General features: G+C 41.5%; 1 protein-coding gene across 2 annotated transcripts in view; it reads right to left on the reverse strand.

Annotated features, from left to right (window-relative positions):
* The window catches only part of SLC25A13 (solute carrier family 25 member 13), a 133,338-nt gene that overhangs the window by 48,319 nt on the left and 64,872 nt on the right, over positions 1–20,147 (reverse strand). For both annotated transcript variants that reach the window (XM_063123225.1, XM_063123233.1), the window contains 5 exons: positions 19,357–19,496; positions 12,931–13,077; positions 2,494–2,632; positions 1,563–1,656; positions 1,329–1,413 (listed from right to left, as the gene is read on the reverse strand). In XM_063123225.1, the coding sequence (XP_062979295.1) occupies positions 1,329–1,413; positions 1,563–1,656; positions 2,494–2,632; positions 12,931–13,077; positions 19,357–19,496 (605 nt within the window). The remainder of the gene's footprint in view (positions 1–1,328; positions 1,414–1,562; positions 1,657–2,493; positions 2,633–12,930; positions 13,078–19,356; positions 19,497–20,147) is intronic.

A 20,147-nucleotide genomic window follows, 5' to 3' on the forward strand; every position in this document is an offset into this window, starting at 1 on the left:
TGCAGGAGCCGTAGCACTGTGGCACTGCTAGCCATGTGCAATGTACAGGAAGTCTCAATGCCAATAATGTAACGCTTCATGGAGAATCTACCACCTGCACAGTGCCTGCAGCAGCTCCCAATGTGGGGCCTATAAGGTACAGGCTGTCCCTTAATCCTTACCTCTTTTAATAAACTTTGAGACAGGTTTTATGAGTGAGCTGGTAAGAATGTATCCTCCTAACATACTCGCTCCTAAGGCAAGCCTAAAAATATGCTGTTGTAGGGTGATGTTGGGTGGGAAGGAGGGGCAGGGTGAGAGGCAGCCAAGTGAGTAGGGCCTGGCTCAAGGCCTATTAGACCCAAAAATGCAGCCTGCATCAACTCATTGTGGTCAAACTGGCGTCTCTGCACAGACCCAGAGCACAGAGAGAGGGGAGAAACCCTCCAGCCCTCAACATACAGAACTTGGTTTGACTTAAGTGATAGCTTTAGAAAAACAGAACTACACCCAGGTCTGTGTCAGTTTTCAATATATGAAAGAGACCAATAACAAGTTTTTAAAAGTTGGCAAAGACCTTTTTTTTTTTTTTTGTCCTTTCCACCACGTCACTTTTGGGTACCCCCCCCTCCCACACACAAACATTTAAAAATTAAGAGTATTTAAAAATTAAAAAACAACCAGCCACTGCTGCTACTACCACTGGCAATTGCTTTTCTCCATGATGTTCAAGGTTTGAAACCATTATGACAGACTAAACAAAACCATCATTCATTTCAATATGCAGCTGAAGATGGATTGCAACAGACAGGCAACACACAAGAGGGTTGAACAACTCAAAGCAAAGAGTGGTTCGTTTTACTAGATTGGGTGTCCAAGCTGACATGCCCAGCATAAACCGTAAAATATTATTCCCTTCATTAAACGTATTCCACAACAGAATCAGGGATGGTAAACCAGTTAGCATAGAAACTGAACTAACATTACACCCACCCACTCTCTCTAAGTTCTTAAAATGAGACTTTGGCTCTCTTGCTGTCATTGGCGTTGTTATTACTATCAGAAACCAATCACACTTTCCTTCCTTAAGTGGAAAGGTGGTAGCGGGGAAGATACATGTAAACTAATTCAGGCTTTTTGATTTCTGGTTGAGTTAAGATCGAACTAAAATGTTTGTAACAACAGCAGCAAAAGTTTATGCTTTCAATATTTGATCCACAAAGGAATAGATGCAACTAAAATGTTGCAACATCAAGGATTCTGTGGGCTTGCAGCTAGGAAGGACTGAAATAGATGAGCAAAAACATCGTTACTTTCCCCACCCACCCTCCTGTTCCTTGCCTCCTCACCTGTCTTTGAGCCTCAGCCAGGTTGTAGGGCAACGTGCCCTCTTCCAAAGGAGCAATTCTTTCAATGTCAGCCATCGTCATGCGCCTGAGAAGACAAAGCGATCGCAAAAATGTCATTCGAATTAAATCCTACAGAAAGCTAAGGTACCTGCAGTGGCGGGCAATATTTCGTTCATCCATACTGTTTGCTTCATTTTTTTTCCATAGCAAAGAAAAGGGTAATTTTCAACTTACCCCCGTGGCTCATATAAATCTGCTAACTGGAACAAGATGTCAACTTCCATGGGTGTAACCTGGCCAAATTTCTGAGCTGCCAGAACAAACTCCTCTGCAACAGAAGAAGGGGGTGGGCAAGGGAATACAGAAAGAGAAACTAATCAAACAACACTGAAAGCTATCCACAAATGTTCCGGAATCACCAACGTTTAGTATTAAACCAATATGCTGTAAAAGAAGGAAAAATACCACAAATAGCGTGCCTGCCACTGTGTAAATGTATGTTTTAAATACTCTATCCATCATGCAAATAAGAGAAGCAGTCTGGCCTTATAGCTTAGTGCTAACAGCAGGATTTGGGATATTTGACATACGGTATCAATCAGTTGTGGGTCAGAGTGGAAAAGAGAGAGAGAGAGAGAGAGAAAGAAGGAGACAGAGATGTGGAACTTTTTATTTTTTTTATTTTTTTGCATGTGTGTCCCTGTAGGTTATATTAACAGAGGGTTGGCACTACAGAGGGAGTTCTCTATAAAAGTGGTTAGATAGAGCTGATAACATCTTGTTCCAAGCTTGTAGATCAGCTTACTGCAATGCCAATACAAGTTTATGGAATTTTTCAACTACCCTTGAAGGTCACTTTAATAGGCTGCCAATTTGGCAGAAATCCTAGGAAGTTTTTGAATCCTTTAAAACATCTTTACATCGACTGCTCATTCAATCTTGCCTTTAGGACCTTGATCTTTCACTGAAATTAAGAATAATAAGTAGGGGCCGACTCCCAACGAACTAATTGTAATAGACGAAAGCAAATGCAAATGGGAAAGTGAAAGCACACAATAAGTTCAGATAGTTCCTTTTACCAGTGTCAACATATCCTACTTGAAACCCTAAAAAGATGAGTGGGGAGGCTTTATGAGAGAAGATTTATAACTATATTACAACTAACCTTTAGTCACTTCCACATCTTTTCTATGTCCGGCCAAAGTACTATAGATTTTTCTAATGAGTTCCATGTTATTAAGTAGAGTATTAAATCCATTAAAATAGGAAAAGCTGACTTGATGTGACGTGGTACCTCCAGCAGCCTAGAATAGAGAAAGGAATAGGGAAAGCAGGAAGAGAAAAAGAAGATATTAGATGTGGGTTTTTTAAAAAAATCATACAATTTGAATGTTTACAGAAGGGGGGGAACAGAAAGACTCTGGGAATATTGTTAGTTTAAAAACAGCAGTAGAAGTAGAAGGGATTTTTAAAATGCAAAATGGAAAAAAACCTATAATAGATTCTTAAGTTACTGAAGCTAATCATGACCAGCATGCAAGCTGCTGCTCCCCCTATTCCAGTGAAACCTAAACAAATACATATGCAGGATTATAACAACATGGCCAGTGGTAATTTACAGAGTTCAAGTTTCAATACTGTTGCAGTCAAAAATGTTTTATAAGTTGCTTTATTTCTTCTAATGAGCAAATCTCAAAGGCTTAAAAATGCCAAGTATATTAATGTCTGAGGTTGGGGAATTGGGGGGGGGGGGAGTAATCAACAAAATCAAGTATGCTACAAAAAAGGAGGCGGGGGTATGCTTTAATATTTAAATCCAGAGAACACTGCATCGCTTACAGCCAGGAGCAAAGTCTTCCCTTGAGACTTCTTAAAATTTGTTTTTACACTTAGTTCACCGAAATAATCCAAAATCTTATCTTTAAAATGCACAAATGCTTTTACCTCGATCCAGCGCAAAGCCTTATTGTAAGCAATCTTCCCAGTATCAAGTGACTAACTTAGAGGGAGGATGCAATGTGGGCCCCCATCCAGGGCCAGCGCTACCATAGAGGCGACTCATGCGGCCGCCTAGAGCACCAAAGTAAGAGGGTGCCAAACGCCGGACCCGGAAGCCACTCTCCCAAGCAGCTCTGAGAGGGCGGCTTCCGGGCGTGCTGTTCTGAAGCCGCCTGCCTGCCCCAGCATCCTGGCTTTGCTTTGGCTGGGTGCCCACCCAGCTGAAGTGAAGCCACGCACGCCCCCCCCCCACTCCAGTGTCCTGGCTTCACTTTGGCTGAGTGGGCGAGATGGCACCCTGCGCCCAGGTACACTGGGGTGGGGGTGGGTGGGTGAAAGCAGCTCACCTGCCTAGGGCGCAAAATAGTCTGGCACCGGCCCTGACCCCATCCCACCGCCCTGCACAACAGATCAGAATCTATTTCACCCACAAATTTTAAACCCATGAGGATAATCTTTTCATAATAATATATGATCATAATACACTGTGGAGGGGAAACAACCCAGGGTTTTAACCCATAGTTTGTTGTTGGACCTAGTGACCTCTTGTGGCCAGGGCCTTACAGGGGATCCCTAGATACATTGACTGCCTATACGTTTCTGAGCCCAATTCAAGATGCTGGTTTTGACTTATAAAGCCTTACAGGGCTTAGGACCACAATACCTAATGGAACGCTTCTCCCGACATGAACCTACCCGCTCACTGACCTCTACATCTGAGGTCCTCCTCCGAGTGCCTCCTCCGAGGGAAGCTCGGAGGATGGCAACAAGGGAGAGGGCCTTTTCAGTGGTGGCCCCTCAATTATGGAATGATTTCCCCGACAAGGCTCGCCTGGCGCCAACATTGTCATCTTTTTGGTGCCAGGTTAAGACTTTTCTCTTCTCCAAGGCATTTAACAGCATTTAACAACATGAGCTGAGATTTTTTGTTTTTAATGGACCGCAGAATAGCTGTTTTTATAAGATACTGTTGTTTTTATGCTTTTTATGTTTTTAAACTTTGTATATTTGTTTTTAATGTTTACTGTTTTTAACTTTTGTAAACTGCCCAGAGAGCTTTAGCTATGGGGCGGTATACAAATGCAATAAATAAATAAATAAATACATCACACTGCCTGAGACCTTTAAACTGGAAATCAGCAACAACCTGGGCTCTTGTGGATTTAAAACAAATGTCTTACTGCTGAGCTATGGCCTCAGCCGGAAAAGAACATAAAAACAGAGGTTTGAACCTTAGGCAGAACACACTCAATGCTCAGCTTAGGCTGGTGCTTGGTGGATGCCTTGTCCCACAAAAATAAAGACTAAAGGAGACGATTGAGTTATTTTTGGCTGAAGGTTCTACCTTTACCATCACTACCACTTTTATTGTTTTTAAGTAGATTTATAGTCTCTTTTTAAGGGTAAAAAAACCACAAGCAGGAATACAAAATACGTTAAAACAAAAAATAAATAATCAACCACAAAAAAAGAATGTTCAATATAGGAAACATTAAAATAACATGTAAGGCAGCAGATAAAACCTTTGTCAAAAGCACAGTATACCACAATTAATCAAATGCAGGCTGGAATAAATAAGTCCTTAAAATCCTCCTTAAGGCCAGCAATATGAACTTCCCAGGGGAGGCTATTCCAAACATTTGGGTCAACACAGTAAAGGCGCTGTCCATGGTACTCGCCAGTTTCACAGCTCTGACCAGTGGTCCAGAAAGCACCGCCTTTGGGGAAACACTTCATGCCTTTAATCGGAGGAGCTAGGAGAGCAAAAGGTATTGAATCACACCATCCTTGGTCCATCTAGCCCAGTGGTTCCCAAAGTGGGCGGTACAACCCCCTTGGGGTGGGTGGGATTGCATAGGGGGCGCTAAGAGGCAAGGGGGTGGCTTGGGGGCGCTAAGAGGCAAAGGGGCGGCAGGGGGGCGCTCGAAGTGGTCTTTTCCGAGAAGCACCTCTCAGAAGGTCTTAAAACCCAGGGACATTTTTATGGGAGAAGGTAGTTTGGTCCCAAGCCACATAGGGGAAGAATCCACACATGTATTAATACGGTTTAAGAAGAGTCCTTTTAACGGTGAATTGCTATCCTGCACTATGGAGAGTGGTTCAGAAGCTCCTGGTTGCATTTCCAACATCATACTTGGTGGAATGTGGTTTTAGTGTGGTTTGCCTACTTCTCTCCAAGCAAAGAAATCGACTCCAGATTACTAAACGTGGTGATTTAAACCAGACATTGGGAAACTGGTATCACTTCATCAAGCCCATCCATCACATTAAGAATTTACAGAATAGTGAGGTACTCTACCCTAGTTACTAAAGGTGATATCTAATATTCTTGCTAAATGATTATCAGACTTTGAAAAGATGATTATCTCTGGATCAAGTTAATCAATTATGTTTAATTGAATAAACTAAAAAAATGTAATTGGGATTTTGAATAAATATTCAATTAATGTTACTGTTTTGAATTTTATTGTTATCTTCCTTAGTGGGTCGTTGAAAACCGCTATTCTGAATAATGATTTTTATAGGGTAGGGTAGGGGGCACTGGGCATGAGTTTGTGGAACCAAGGGGGCGGTTATCTGAAAAGGTTTGGGAACCACTGATCTAGCCCAATACTGTTTCCTCTGAGCATCAGTGGTTCTCCACAGTCTCAGGCTTTAGCTAGACCTAAGGTTTATCCCAGGATCGTCCCGGGGTCGTCCCTGCCTGCTTTTGGGATATCCTGTGTGTCATTTTAAACTGAATCTTACGGGGGTGGGAGACGTAAATTTCGAGGCAACAATGGATGAAGGCCAATGCACCACAGTACAGAGAACAGCTCCAATAGTGTCCCAAAATAGTGTCTGCAACAATGTAGGAACAAAGCCAGACTATAAAACACATGGTCTTCGATGTCTATATACTAATGCACAGAGCATGGGAAACAAACAGAATGAACTTGAACTCTTATTACATGAAGGCAAATACGACTTGATAGGTATAACTGAAACTTGGTGGGATGACTCCCATGACTGGAATATAGCAATTGAAGGATATAACTTGTTCAAAAAGAACAGAAGAAATAGAAAGGGAGGTGGAGTTGCACTATATGTTAAAAATACCTATCCCTGCACAGAAATACAGGCGGATGAGACTGGGAGCCCCGTCGAGAGCATCTGGATTAAAATAAATGGGGCAAGGAATAAAAAGAATATGATAATCGGAGTCTACTACCGACCACCCAATCAAGGAGAAGACGAGGACGAAACTTTTGAGAAACAAACTGCCAGTGTTTCAAGGAAGTATGATGTAGTAGTGATGGGGGACTTCAATTACCCTGATATCTGTTGGGAGACTATTACTGCCAAAAGCGGCCCTTCCAAGAAATTCCTGACATGTATGGGTGATAACTTTCTCCTACAGAAAGTGGAGGAAGGAACTAGAGGATCGGCAATCCTTGACTTGTTATTGACCAATAGGGATGACTTAGTGGATAAAGTGGCAGTTATGGGAACTCTGGGGGAAAGTGACCACGTCATACTTGAATTCTTGATTATGAAGGAGACAAAAGTCGAGCGTAGCCATACATGTACTCTGGATTTTAGGAAAGCTGATTTTAATAAACTCAGAACTATAATAAGTAAGGTCCCGTGGCAAGTGAGCCTAATGAGAAAAGGAGTGCAGGATGGGTGGGAGTATCTAAAAAATGAATTTTTAAAGGCACAGTTACAAACAATTCCAACCAGGAGAAGAGATAGAAGACAACAGAGGAAACCAATGTGGCTCCACAAAAAGCTTATTGATGAACTGAAAACAAAAAGGGATACATATAGAAAGTGGAAGGAAGGCCAGGCTACAAAAGAAGAGTACAGACATGTGGCTCAGAAGTGCCGAAATGGCATCAGGAAGGCTAAAGCTGTGAATGAACTGAGATTAGCGAGGGATGCTAAAAGCAATAAAAAGGCTTTCTTCAGATACGTGAGTAGTAAAAGACAGAGGAAAAAAATGGTGGTTCATCTGCTTAATGAGGATGGCAAATTGATAACAGACGACAAAGAAAAGGCTGAAGTGCTCAATTCCTACTTTGCCTCGGTCTTCTCCCAAAAGCGGGTTTATAACCCCCCTGGAAAAAGTGAAGCAGAAGTTGAGGGGGCAGGATTGCAGTTTGAGATTGATAAACAAATGGTCAAAGAACACCTAATTTCCTTGAATGAGTTTAAATCTCCAGGGCCCGATGAACTGCATCCTAGAGTAATGAAGGAGCTAGCAGAAGAACTCTCAGAACCCTTGTCTATTATCTTTGCAAAATCATGGAAGACGGGTGAGGTGCCAGACGACTGGAGGAGGGCTAACGTTGTCCCTATCTTCAAAAAGGGCAAAAAGGAGGAACCTGGGAACTACAGACCAGTCAGCCTGACATCCATCCCTGGGAAAATTCTGGAGCAGATTATAAAGAAGTCAATCTGTAAACACCTTGAAATCAATGCAGTGATTACAAGAAGCCAACATGGATTTGTCAGGAACAAATCCTGTCAGACTAATTTGATCTCATTTTTTGATAGGATAACCTCCCTTGTGGACTGTGGGAATGCTGTGGACGTCATATATCTTGACTTCAGCAAAGCTTTTGACAAAGTACCACATGACATTCTGATTAACAAACTAGCTAAAAGTGGGCTAGATGGAACAACTATTAGGTGGATTCACAGTTGGCTACAGAATCAGACTCAAAGAGTACTTATCAATGGAACCTTCTCAAACTGGGGAGAGGCAACGAGTGGGGTGCCGCAGGGCTCAGTCCTGGGCCCAGTGCTCTTCAACATTTTTATTAATGATTTGGACGAGGAGGTGCAGGGAACACTGATCAAATCTGCAGATGACACAACATTGGGTGGGATAGCTAATACCCTGGAAGACAGAAACAAACTTCAAAGTGATCTTGATAGGCTGGAGTGCTGGGCTGAAAACAACAAAATGAAATTTAATAGGGATAAATGCCAAGTTCTACATTTAGGGAATAGAAACCAAATGCACAGTTACAAGATGGGGGACACTTGGCTCAGCAATACTACAAACGAGAAAGATCTTGGAATGGTTGTAGATCGCAAGCTGAATATGAGCCAACAGTGCGATATGGCTGCAAGAAAGGCAAATGCTATTTTGGGCTGCATTAATAGAAGTATAGCTTCCAAATCACGTGAGGTACTGGTTCCTCTCTATTCAGCCCTGGTTAGGCCTCATCTAGAGTATTGTGTCCAGTTCTGGGCTCCACAATTCAAGAAGGATGCAGACAAGCTGGAGCGTGTTCAGAGGAGGGCAACCAGGATGATCAGGGGTCTAGAAACAAAGCCCTATGAAGAGAGACTGAAAGAACTGGGCATGTTTAGCCTGGAGAAGAGAAGATTGAGGGGAGACATGAGAGCACTCTGCAAATACTTAAAAGGTTGTCACACAGAGGAGGGCCAGGATCTCTTCTTGATCCTCCCAGAGTGCAGGCCACGGAATAATGGGCTCAAGTTAAAGGAAGCCAGATTCCGGCTGGACATCAGGAAAAACTTCCTGACTGTTAAAGCAGTGCGACGGTGGAATCAGTTACTTAGGGAGGTTGTGGGCTCTCCCACACTAGAGGCATACAAGAGGCAGCTGGACAACCATCTGTTAGGGATGCTTTAGGGTGGATTCCTGCACTGAGCAGGGGGTTGGACTAGATGGCCTTGTAGGCCCCTTCCAACTCTGCTATTCTATGATTCTATGATTTACATGAACAGGGATGACCCCGGGACAATCCCAGGATAAACCTTAGGTCTAGCTAAGGCCTCAGTCTTTTTCAAGCCTGTCACTGAGATTCTTTTAACTGAACCTGCCAGAGAACGAAGCAGGGTTCTCTGCAAATATCCTAATATGCCATGTCATTCATTGACTGTGAATCCTGCTTTGTAACACAGCATGTGTTCACAATGCTAAATGTTTGTATTTTAACAATATTCCAAGTTGTCTTCAAAGGAAAATGTAAAAGAATTCATGAAAGAACATACAGCCGGTCAACCATCTCTGTAGGATGCCAGCAAGCATGCTAACTCTGATGGCTGCTTAGGACCAGAGCAAAAACAGATACTGGCATTAGCATCCCAGGTTCTGGCTAAGTGACACTGTTAGCAAAGCGATTTTCATTCTCCCCCCACCCCATCAAAGAAGAAATAGAACTGTACTACAGATGCATTAGAAGGTGGTTGCTATGATACTAGACCTAAGAAACTAAACATTAAGAAGCTAATATAGGGATATACTTGACTTGGAAAAAGTCTATACTGAATGGGATTCATAACCATAGTTCTGTGCAAAATTTATTTTAAAAATAATAATAATCCAAATTTGCAAAGGAACTGAAGTACAGTGCTGATAAGTATACACATTAAGTTTGTACACATTCATCTGACCATTCTTTCAAGGCTAATTTCAGAGAATTTGGAATTCATTTGTTAGAGCAGTCAATTTAGTATTTCATGGTCTTCCTGCATTATCTATCAAACTGTTTTCCAGCTACATTTTAGCCAGCTTCAGCTATAGCGCAGTATAGAAATGCAATAAATAAATAAATAAATAAATATTCCCCAATTCCTACATATCTATGCTTGGTAGTCCACATACCACAACCAGTTACATAGCGTTGGTGTTAACACTGTCGCCTGCAGTCTGCATCAGCATAATATATATACCATTGTATAATATAGTTGCAAGAAGCAAGTAGATTCATTCAATACTTTGTCCTATACATTTCTTCCAAATTCCAACAGATGAGTGCTCTGAGCAGTATCAACGGTGTCATTCCACATACTCAAATAGTGTTAGTGGAGTTCCACTGAATCTTTCCATTGTGCAAAAAGCTGCACATTACACTTCCACAACCAGTTGTACAAGCTGTTGTGCAACTGCTTCTGCAACCGCTGCAAAACCTGTTGCACAACCACTTGTACAAATGTAACTTTTGTTGGATTCTGCTATTGCGCATAATTCGGAACCTAGTTTCCACTAGCACAATGTCATTTGCACAAGCAGAATGACATAGTTTGATACTGTCCATTGTCATGTAAGTGGGTGCACACACAATTTCTCAGAAACATATAATACAGCACAGAATGGTTATGTGCATATCAATTTCATAGTCCTTTTTAAAGAAGGGACCTGGACTTTCGTGAGTGCTATTGGCGGTGAAACTAATATGGATCTAGCATATTTGGAAGCAAAGGCGACATGGAGGCCAACCAGATATGGGTCAAAGTGATCCTATGTCATTAGGGAGCTTGAGAAAACAGTAAAAAATACAGAGCACACAATGAAAAATGCAGGAATATCCCTAAAAGATGCACCAAAAAGGAAACAAAGAATCATTTAAAATGGCACAAATACAGTGAGAGCTAATTTGGGCACTCAGATTCTTCTGCTTATTTGCAACTACAGATGTGTGGGTGGAATAATGCAATTATCCCCGGGGACAGCAAAGCTGAAGGAAATGCAACCTGGCCTCTGCCAGAGTGCTTACTTTAAAGCCCTAAACAGTTGGAGTCCAAATATCTGAAGGAGCATCCATGAAACTAACCTGTCTCACAGGTGGCCCTTCTCTGTATGCCTTTTATAAAAGAAGTATATTTATCATCTACAAAAGGAAGGGCCTTCCATGTGGTTACATCCTGACTTTGGAAGGTCCTCCGACAGGAGGTCTGCTTAGCACCAATGTTATACGCTTCTTGGCATAAGGTTAAAAACTTTTCATTTGCACAGATATTTTAAATTTAATTATAAATTTAATGTGTCTTTTTAAAAAAAACTGCTTGATTTTTTTATGTCTATTATTGTTTGTTATTACTGTGCTGATGTTTGGTTTTAGGTTCATTTCTTTTTAATTGAAATTTTCATTTTTATGTACACCATGATGAAATCCTTTTGGAGCTGAATGTGCAGCTTGCGATTTTTAAGTAAGTAAGTAAATTAATAAAACCAGAGAAGAAGAAGTTTGAAGGAGCTTCAATCATCAATGCAGCACCATGCTGGTACACATTGCTTGATTCCTCCTGGGTTCCAACTCTGGCTTGTCTCTCCCACGACAAGCCCAACTTCCAGGTTTGTAGATTCCCTGGGTAGTTTAGTCACTCACCCTTGCAGCAGGCATAATCAGGCAGAATGTACTAGTGTGGACAACTCCTTAGGTTGTTGTGACATATGAAGTCACAACCTCCTGCATTGAGCAGGGGGTTGGACTCAATGGCCTTGTGGGCCCCTTCCAATTCTGCTATTCTATGATTCTAAGTGGACCTATGTGCGAATTTGGGGAGATTTTTTGGGGTGAGATTATTACAACCTGTTCTAAGCCACCTAGAGAATCATTTGATTAAAAGGGAGGTATACATCTTCAATAAATAAATAAATAAATATACACAAAAGGAGCAAAATGTTGCTTACAGTATTTTTAATGCTATGATTGAGGAAGGTTTAGAAAAATATAGGCAATGGAATGGAGGTAACAGCATCAAAGTGTTTAAGTCCTTTGGGGTTTGTTTTTAAGCTGGCTGCACGACTAGCGAGCTAGTAAGATTTTATTTTTTTAAGCAGCTCAACATGCCAGAAACAGTGTCATGAAAGTGTAATATTATCCCCCAAAAAACCCTCAAGCTCTTGTTAGGGTCAAATGTACTTGGCTCACATCTCTAAGCTACAACTAGAGTCTGAGGTAGTATGCCATCCACAGGAGATGTCATGCAAAGTTTCATTTATTATTTATTTATTTATTACATTTTTATACCGCCCAATAGCCGAAGCTCTCTGGGCGGTTCACAAAATTTAAAACCATCATAAAACAACCAACAGGTTAAAAGCACAAATACAAAATACAGTATAAAAAGCACAACCAGGATAAAACCACGCAGCAAAATTGATATAAGATTAAAATACAGAGTTAAAACAGTAAAATTTAAATTTAAGTTAAAATTAAGTGTTAAAATACTGAGAGAATAAAAAGGTCTTCAGCTGGCGACAAAAGCAGTACAGTGTAGGCGCCAGGCGGACCTCTCTGGGGAGCTCGTTCCACAACCGGGGTGCCACAGTGGAGAAAGCCCTCCTCATGCAAAAGGTGGGTTAAATTAATCATATTCAAAAACATGCAAAGCAGACGTGAGCTTCCAGCTCGCCCTCCATTTCCAAGGTGGTTGTGGCGCTGAACAAGTTGCCAAGCCCTGCATGAACAGAATGTTAGCCTTACAGAACAAGACTTTCATGCATAACTACCCTGACAGGGAATAGCAGCTTGTCAAGGCAGCACAAACAATTACCCTGATGGTGCAACAGGTCATCTGATACAGCTCAAGGTTGCTGGCTACTATTCTGGGCTTCAGAAGATAGTATCATGATCTTCTGGAGAAGAGAACTTTGCATGAATGTCTAAATGGATTTATCATGTATAAACATAACTCCTTCTCTTGCATCCAAAGCCTGGGTTATGGATACTAGCAAAAACAAAAAAGAACAGAAAAATAACCTGGAGTAAATAGCACCTTCTGCCATCCCTCTACCACCTTCTATACGTACTTCCCCAGCAGCACCCAATAATGACAAATAACTTAGCAATTAACTTACAGCTACTAGACATTCCTCAACAAAAGGTGTCAACATGTGAGGCCGGATTGTGACCATAATGTCTCTAAAGTCAATAGCAGTGACTCTTCCAGCTTGGGCATTATCTCGCTGTACAAATGCTTGTTTCGCATGTTCCAATTGAATTTCCTGTAAAACATAAAAAGTACAGTTAAATAAGGCTCCAATTTAATCCTACAACAGTCTAGTTTTTTTTTTAGTTTGTGTCACTGATGGTTCCATTGTTCTTTAAAAGGAGGGCACAGGAGAGACCCCCTAAACTACCAGTTCAACTCTGGGAGTGCTGTGACTGTTTTAAGACATTTGTTGGGTGATCTTCATTCATTTGACAGAGTAAAGATGCTCAAAGTACTATAACCTTGAGGAGAGGACATGATGGTTAATCCAGTTCAGGTAGGTAGCTCTTAGAGGTCATTTTAACATGCCAGAACAGATTTCTGAGAAAATCAGGTTTTGTAGATTAATGCCCATATAATTATGCTTAGAGTCACAGTGTTTACATCCATTTGTAAATACTAAATGGTGAGACAGCAATTTTATTTTGCTATGTAATCAACTGCATTTTCTAAACCTTGAAAAAAAAAAGGGTTGGCTCCAAAGAACCCTTTCTATTCACAGGAAGGACCTGAATCTAGTAGAGCTTCCACAAACAGAACTGGTGGTCTGGTGGGAAGAAGCAACATGGAAGGATGCAGGCAGGAGGGGAGCTAGGACTCAAGGATGCCCTGTTCTGAGTAGAACTCCACTCACAGAATGGATCCAACCCAGAGAGAACAATTGTCACTTGAGAGGTGCATTCTCTCCAATTTTTCCTATATAGTTTAACCAGAAGTTTTCTTCATGATGCAATAACTTGAAATCCATAGTTTTCTTTCTATAGAAAGAATAAAAAGGTGGTACTGAAAAGTATTACAGAAACTATTAATAAAAATTAGCAAAAGGATTAGCAAAACATTATCAAAACTGTGAAAAGTATTCTCAGTTTTAGCATTCATGGCAGAAGCCACGATACACACTGATTTCAAGAGGAGGGAACTAAGCACATACTTAATACCCCACTGAAACCAATTTTGGCTGGATCATGTCCATAGTAACATCCTCCATTTCTGCAGCTGGCTCATGTTTTGAAGAGTTCCTAAATTTGTACTGAGGAGTTTCTGGACTCAGCAAACCATGGGTTAAAGCAGCTTTGCAAGGAAAAGAAATTAAACTGCTCCTCAATGCAAAACAAATGTCCCGCCAAATGTCCCTGAGATTAGAGGTGGTGTAATCCCTTCTACATAACTTTAAAAACAGCCTCATTGCTTGATGTTGGGAGTCTGAATTCCTAAAAGCCACAATAAGTGTTTATACAAAATTAATTTGCAGTTGATAACAGGAACTCTGGCACCAGAGCTTTAATGAAAAGATTTCCCAACTTTATTTTTACACAAACGCTTCCCAACTCTGTCTTTCCTGTTACAGCTCATAAAACCATTTTATTTCCCAGGTATGGAGAGATTATGTTCAGGTATGGCTGATAATTCCAATTGATCAACATTCATTTGATGCAGCCCAGTCCTTCCCACCTCTGCATATTGTGAGGTCCCATTGACAGGTATTATTACCTCATCAACGAGCACGCCAGAACGGAATAACATGCTAGCAGACACTTGGAAGTTATTTAACAAAGCCATAAAATGAGCACATGTAAAACATAATGTAGAAAACTGATGTTAGACTTTGGGCAGAGATTGCAGGCTTTGAGACGTCCTATTCAACAGCTAGATACTCTCTCTTTCCTGGAGAAAAGCCCTTATTTGAGCAATCTTATGAATAGTTCTTTTTGTAAATACTAAAACTACCTCTTGTTCATTTAAAAATTCACCATCATTCATCACATCAAAAAATCTCCAATTATTTCATCTATCCTATTTGAACCTGGTGCTCCCTTCAATGAGTTCATGGGGGTGATGTAAATAGGGGTTCTCCCATTTTATTCTCACAAGAACCCTGTGAAGCAGGTGAAGCCGAGATGACTTTTCCAAGATCTTCCAGTAAGCTTCGTGGAGATTTGTCCCAGCATCTCCTTGGTTCCAAGTCTAACTTCCCATCCAATAAAACACACTGACTCTTTGCTTGTGGTTAAAGCTATTATAGAAGAGAAATAAGAACTAAAGGCCTTTATACTTGGGATCAACTACAGTATGTACTCATAACCACCCAGAGAGCTTCAGCTATGAAGTGGTATATAAATGTAATAATAATAATAATAATAATAATAATAATAATAATAATAATAATAATTTGTGCAGAACACTCTGGACATAGCCTTTGTGCATAACGCTAAACCATGGTTTATGTTAAAAATGGGTCTTTGCTTCTTACAATCTCTCTATATAAGCCTTCCTCAACCTGATGCTGTCCATATGTGTGGGCCTACAACTCTGATCATTGCCAGACAATGACCATGTTGGCTGGGGATGATGGGAGTTGTAGTACCATGCATTTGGAAGAAGGCCTTTCTATACTGAAGTTAATATAGATGTGCATATAGCAAATCAATTAATGAATCAGTTAAAAAGGTCACACATTGGGTAACACACTCACACTATATGTTCATAAGCCCTCATGAAAACCAATTTGGTTCATGACACCACATCACTCCCTTCCAATTTTAAAAATCTCTAACTTCCACCAGTAACTTCTTCTTTTGTGCACCCCTACTCAAGAAGCCCTATTTCTAAGATACAGATTGCAACAATATACAAATGTAACAGAATGATCATAGTTGACAGGCAGCAGGCAGTTACAAGCTCCTTGTAATTTCCTTTATTATTATTTTTATAAACATAGGCAGCAAGTGAAGCTGTATTTGCAAAATAATATTTAAAGGCCACTGTGGTATCTCATCTGGTACAAATTAAGAGAAATATAAAAAGCATTTGGAAACTGAGACAACTGTGACCTCCTGCTGTCTTTAGGTCCAAGGTCTAGACACCAGAACAAGGTGGCCGGCTCATATACATGGAAAGCATCAAAGGACAAGGGTTAAATGCCAAAGCTTGCTTAATTCAAACAGTAACTCTCATTTATTTATTTATTTATTTATTTATTTATTTCATTTCTATACCGCCCAATAGCCGGAGCTCTCTGGGCGGTTCACAAAACCTACAAGCAGTTTTTGACAGAAGCATCCCAAGCTAAGAACCCATGCTGGAAGCTACGTACCCTAATCCCAGATCCACGGGAGCGATCTTTGATGGTTGCCTTATGGTGGTGCCAATTCTGCATATGGCTGTAAGGATCCACATTAGGCCAGGTGCGGTATGTGCCTGTGCACTAAGGGTTAATATGTCAGTGTGGAGAGTGTCCACCAGGGGATGTTGAACCTGTTTCAGCCCAAGGGCTGGATTTCATTGGGGAGAAGCTCTTGGGGGCTGTGGTGCGAGGCAAAAGGGGTGGAGCCAAAAATATCAGCACAGTTCAGCTTAAATCTTTTGCTGCCAGGAATTTAGCCTTAGGAGAGACATTTCAACTTTTCTGAATGGGGTTGGGGGAAACAGCAGAAAAGCTGGGAAACTACCAAAAGATTGGTGGTTGGGGAAAGGGGGCAGAGTCATCTGGAAAACCTGAAGGACCAGACTGGGCCTCAGGATGACTGGATTTGGGCCCTGGGGCTAAGATGCTGCCCCTCTGGTGTACACAGAAATGTACTGCATCCAGCAGAGGATGGTGGCTCTAATGTAAGGGGGTGGTGAATCTATTCCGGGTTTCACTCAGAACCAGTTAGAACTCCAAAGGAGCAATCCAAGGTGCAAAGTACCTTTAAAGTTCTGACTGAAACCCAGACTGGATTCACAAACCCACTGATATCGGAGCCCCCAGCCTTCACTGAGCATCTCTCAATGGGATCCCTGTAGCAGAGGGTTGCCTGAGGTGAGACCCAGGTTTCATTCCCGTTCCCACACTTGGAATACTGTATATCAAGGGTCCCCAACCCTTTTGGCTAGTCAAAAAGTGTGTGTGTGTGTGTGTGTGTGTGTGTGTGTGTGTGTGTGTATAGAAATGTTCCATAAATGGGTGTACAAAATTATGTATGGTGTGGAGAAAGTGGATAGGGAGACATTTTCCTCCTTCTTTCATAATATTAATCCCATGAAACTGATTGGTGGAACGTTCAGGACAGATAAAAGGAAATACTTCTTCACAGAGCACAAAGTTAAACTATGGAATTCATTATCACAAGATGTAGTGACGGCCAACAGGAAGCCAGTTGGCTTGCCAGCGTGCATGGTGGCCTCAGGTAAGTCCCATAGGTGGGCGAGTGGCAGGCAGTGACTAGTCTTTGGGCCAAATCGGCCCAAATCGGTTCACTGCTGAAGCAATGTTATGTTTCATTGCCTGCTGTATCAACTGTGTTTATATATCCTGTTGCTTAGCAGCATAAAGTTCTTCTCGTAGCTTGGAACCTCCAGCGTGCCATCCATTGCCGCATGCCATCCATTGCCTTAGCATTTTATAGAGAGAGATATGAGGTGCCTGACTACTTTTATTGGCCACAGCTTCAGTCTCCAGCTTAAGATGGATTCCAAATTTAGGTATGGCTGACCCCTGATAGTGTCATCTCTAGTGAATGACATTTACAGTTAATGGAAAAACCCAGTGCTCTGTGGTTGCCTCAAGGTCAGGAGAAACTGAAGAGCCCTGGAATTCCTTGTTGTAGTAGACAAGGCAATAATCCCATGATTGTGTAAATAAGCCATAAACCTTGTTTCTTACTTGCTCCTGCTCCCTCTCTGACAGACACACACACATAACAAAATCCTCACAGAACTTCGCATTGGGCCCTGGGGCTAAGATGCTGCCCCTGTTTATGCAGAAAGCTCAATAAGGTGATTCCAACTCTCACATAGTTCTTCCATTTGAATGAAGTCTTACATGAAGCACTTTTGGTGAATCGTGCTACTGACCAGTTGCTGTTTTGAACTGGCTGCCAGATAGCTTAGTAGGAAAGACTTGTACCCCTAGGACGATGAATTTGGATTAACAGCTCCTGGGAACGGACTAGAATTTGTGCTGCTCTGAATTTTCCAACACCTTCCAAAGAGGAAAGCTGGGCTAGATATGAATTCAAGTGAAGTCAGCAAAATGGCAGTGATTAAGACTAACAGAATGTGATTATACTATATCAAACATCCAACATCCTCTTCAGACAAAGAGTTAATTAGGCTCTACTCCACCAAGTCAATTTGAAACATTTGTCCTGGTAGCATTATCTTAATTATTCCTCATCAAAACGATAACAGTTCCTACTGTGAACTAACATCCTTATGTAAACAAAATTACAGACTGTATCGTCCTGAAATATGATCCTTTGTTGAAACTCTCTTGTGTAAAGACTCCTTGCAGCATATCCAATTGAAACACAACAGAAGTACTCATCCTTGCCTTCTCTGTTGGTTTCATGAGGCTTTTGCATTACTATTTAAAGCAGATTCCATTGAGTATATCCCATCTCAACCATGAAATATATAAATGCGAAACATTTATGTTGCAGCTGTAAATACAGAAGGGGAAAAAATCCACTGTGTATGGTAAAAAATCTAAGATGAGAGTTGATGAACAGGGCCTCCGCACACGCCAAAATTGTTATTTTATCCTGTCATTTTCTATCTGACTCTCCCACTTATAGACCCTTGCAGACAAGCCATTCTCAATTCAGCAGCCGCCAGCTATGTTGGACTACAACTCCCATAATCCCCAGCCAGCATAGCACTGTGCTGTTGGGGATTATAGGAGTTGTAGCCCAGCACACTTGGAGGACACCCAGTTGGGGAAGGCTGTTGCAACTCCTTTTCTTAATGTAAAGCTGGATACCAGCTTTACATTAAGAGAAGGAGTTGCTGAAGAGCTTTGAGGCAGAACGAATCCATTGATCTGTCTGAGATATAAAAGCTGCCACTTCCAGAAGTTAGGTTTGGCAGGGTTTGCCGAAGTTGCATCTCATTCAATGACAGCTCAAAATACCCTGCCTCTGGTTACAAATATACAACATAGCTGAACTCAACAAATGAAAAAAAAAATCCCACTGCCTTTAAGCGTCTCAAGTGCCAACTCCTCAGAACCACACCTACAAGATTAAATTGAAAATGTTGTCTGGATCCTGTTCAAAAATATCTGTGCTGCTTTCAGATGCCAAAAGAAAAATTACTGCTTATGCAGCAGTTCCACCACTAGCCAATCACATCTGATGGGCACGCACACAGGCATCCAGCAGACTAAAAATACAGATAGCTAGTGTGCAATGAAATGTATTGGCGGTGGATTTGGGGGCGGTGGGTGGTGGATTGAAGCCATGCAATTCTATCTCTTTTTTTCCCTTCGCTTTGTTTATTCAGACTTAGAACATTCATTGCCAAAACTCACCAGTAGGAACTGGGTGAACTCTGCATATGTTAGGTGCCTTTTCCGATCTTTTCCAAAATGCAGCTGCAGAAACTCTGAGTTCCAGTTAAAGGGAATATGCTGGTGAATTGTGGTCTGGCCAAAGACTTGCTTAACATCCTCTAGAGAAGGAAATAAACAGAGAGAGCGAATGATGATTAAGAGGCATAAAGCAAACACTGGAATCACTCTGTTCATTCTCGGAGAGATATTTATAGATTTTCATGGAAATCAATCATAACTCTAACCTCTGTCGTTGTCCCCCAGTCTTGCTTGTGACTCCCACTGCCACCGAATTTGCCATAGCAGTGGCAAAAAACAACAACACAACCCAGCAATTTTGCTCTAAAACAAAGTGTGTGCTCTCAGTGTTCTAGTTTTTAAAACAAAATCGCTTTTTCTTGCCTTGCCGCCGCTGTCATATTTCGCTGGTAAATTCAGCAGTGCAGACTCCGAATGTTGCCCACCCCTGTTCTAGATTAACTAGCATCCCAATCTTAACTCAAACCCTCAGATTAGTTGCAAAATATGCAAGGTCATTTTGAATGCATGCCCTGGAACTATGCAAGTCAGCCCGTGAACATCAGCGAATTGTGCGTTTGTTTATTTATTGTTGACATTTAGGGCAGTATGTAACGGGGCGCTTTTACTTCCACCGATTCGTTTCTGCCCTGCTGATTCTGTTGCACAAGCTGTGAGTTCTGCCGATTGTGTTGCACAAGCGCGACCCACTGCTTACGCAGGGGAGATTAAGCACTTCCTAGGGGAAGCTC

Source organism: Elgaria multicarinata, chromosome 1, assembly GCF_023053635.1.
Source record: "Elgaria multicarinata webbii isolate HBS135686 ecotype San Diego chromosome 1, rElgMul1.1.pri, whole genome shotgun sequence".
Taxonomy (NCBI): Eukaryota; Metazoa; Chordata; class Lepidosauria; order Squamata; family Anguidae; genus Elgaria; species Elgaria multicarinata.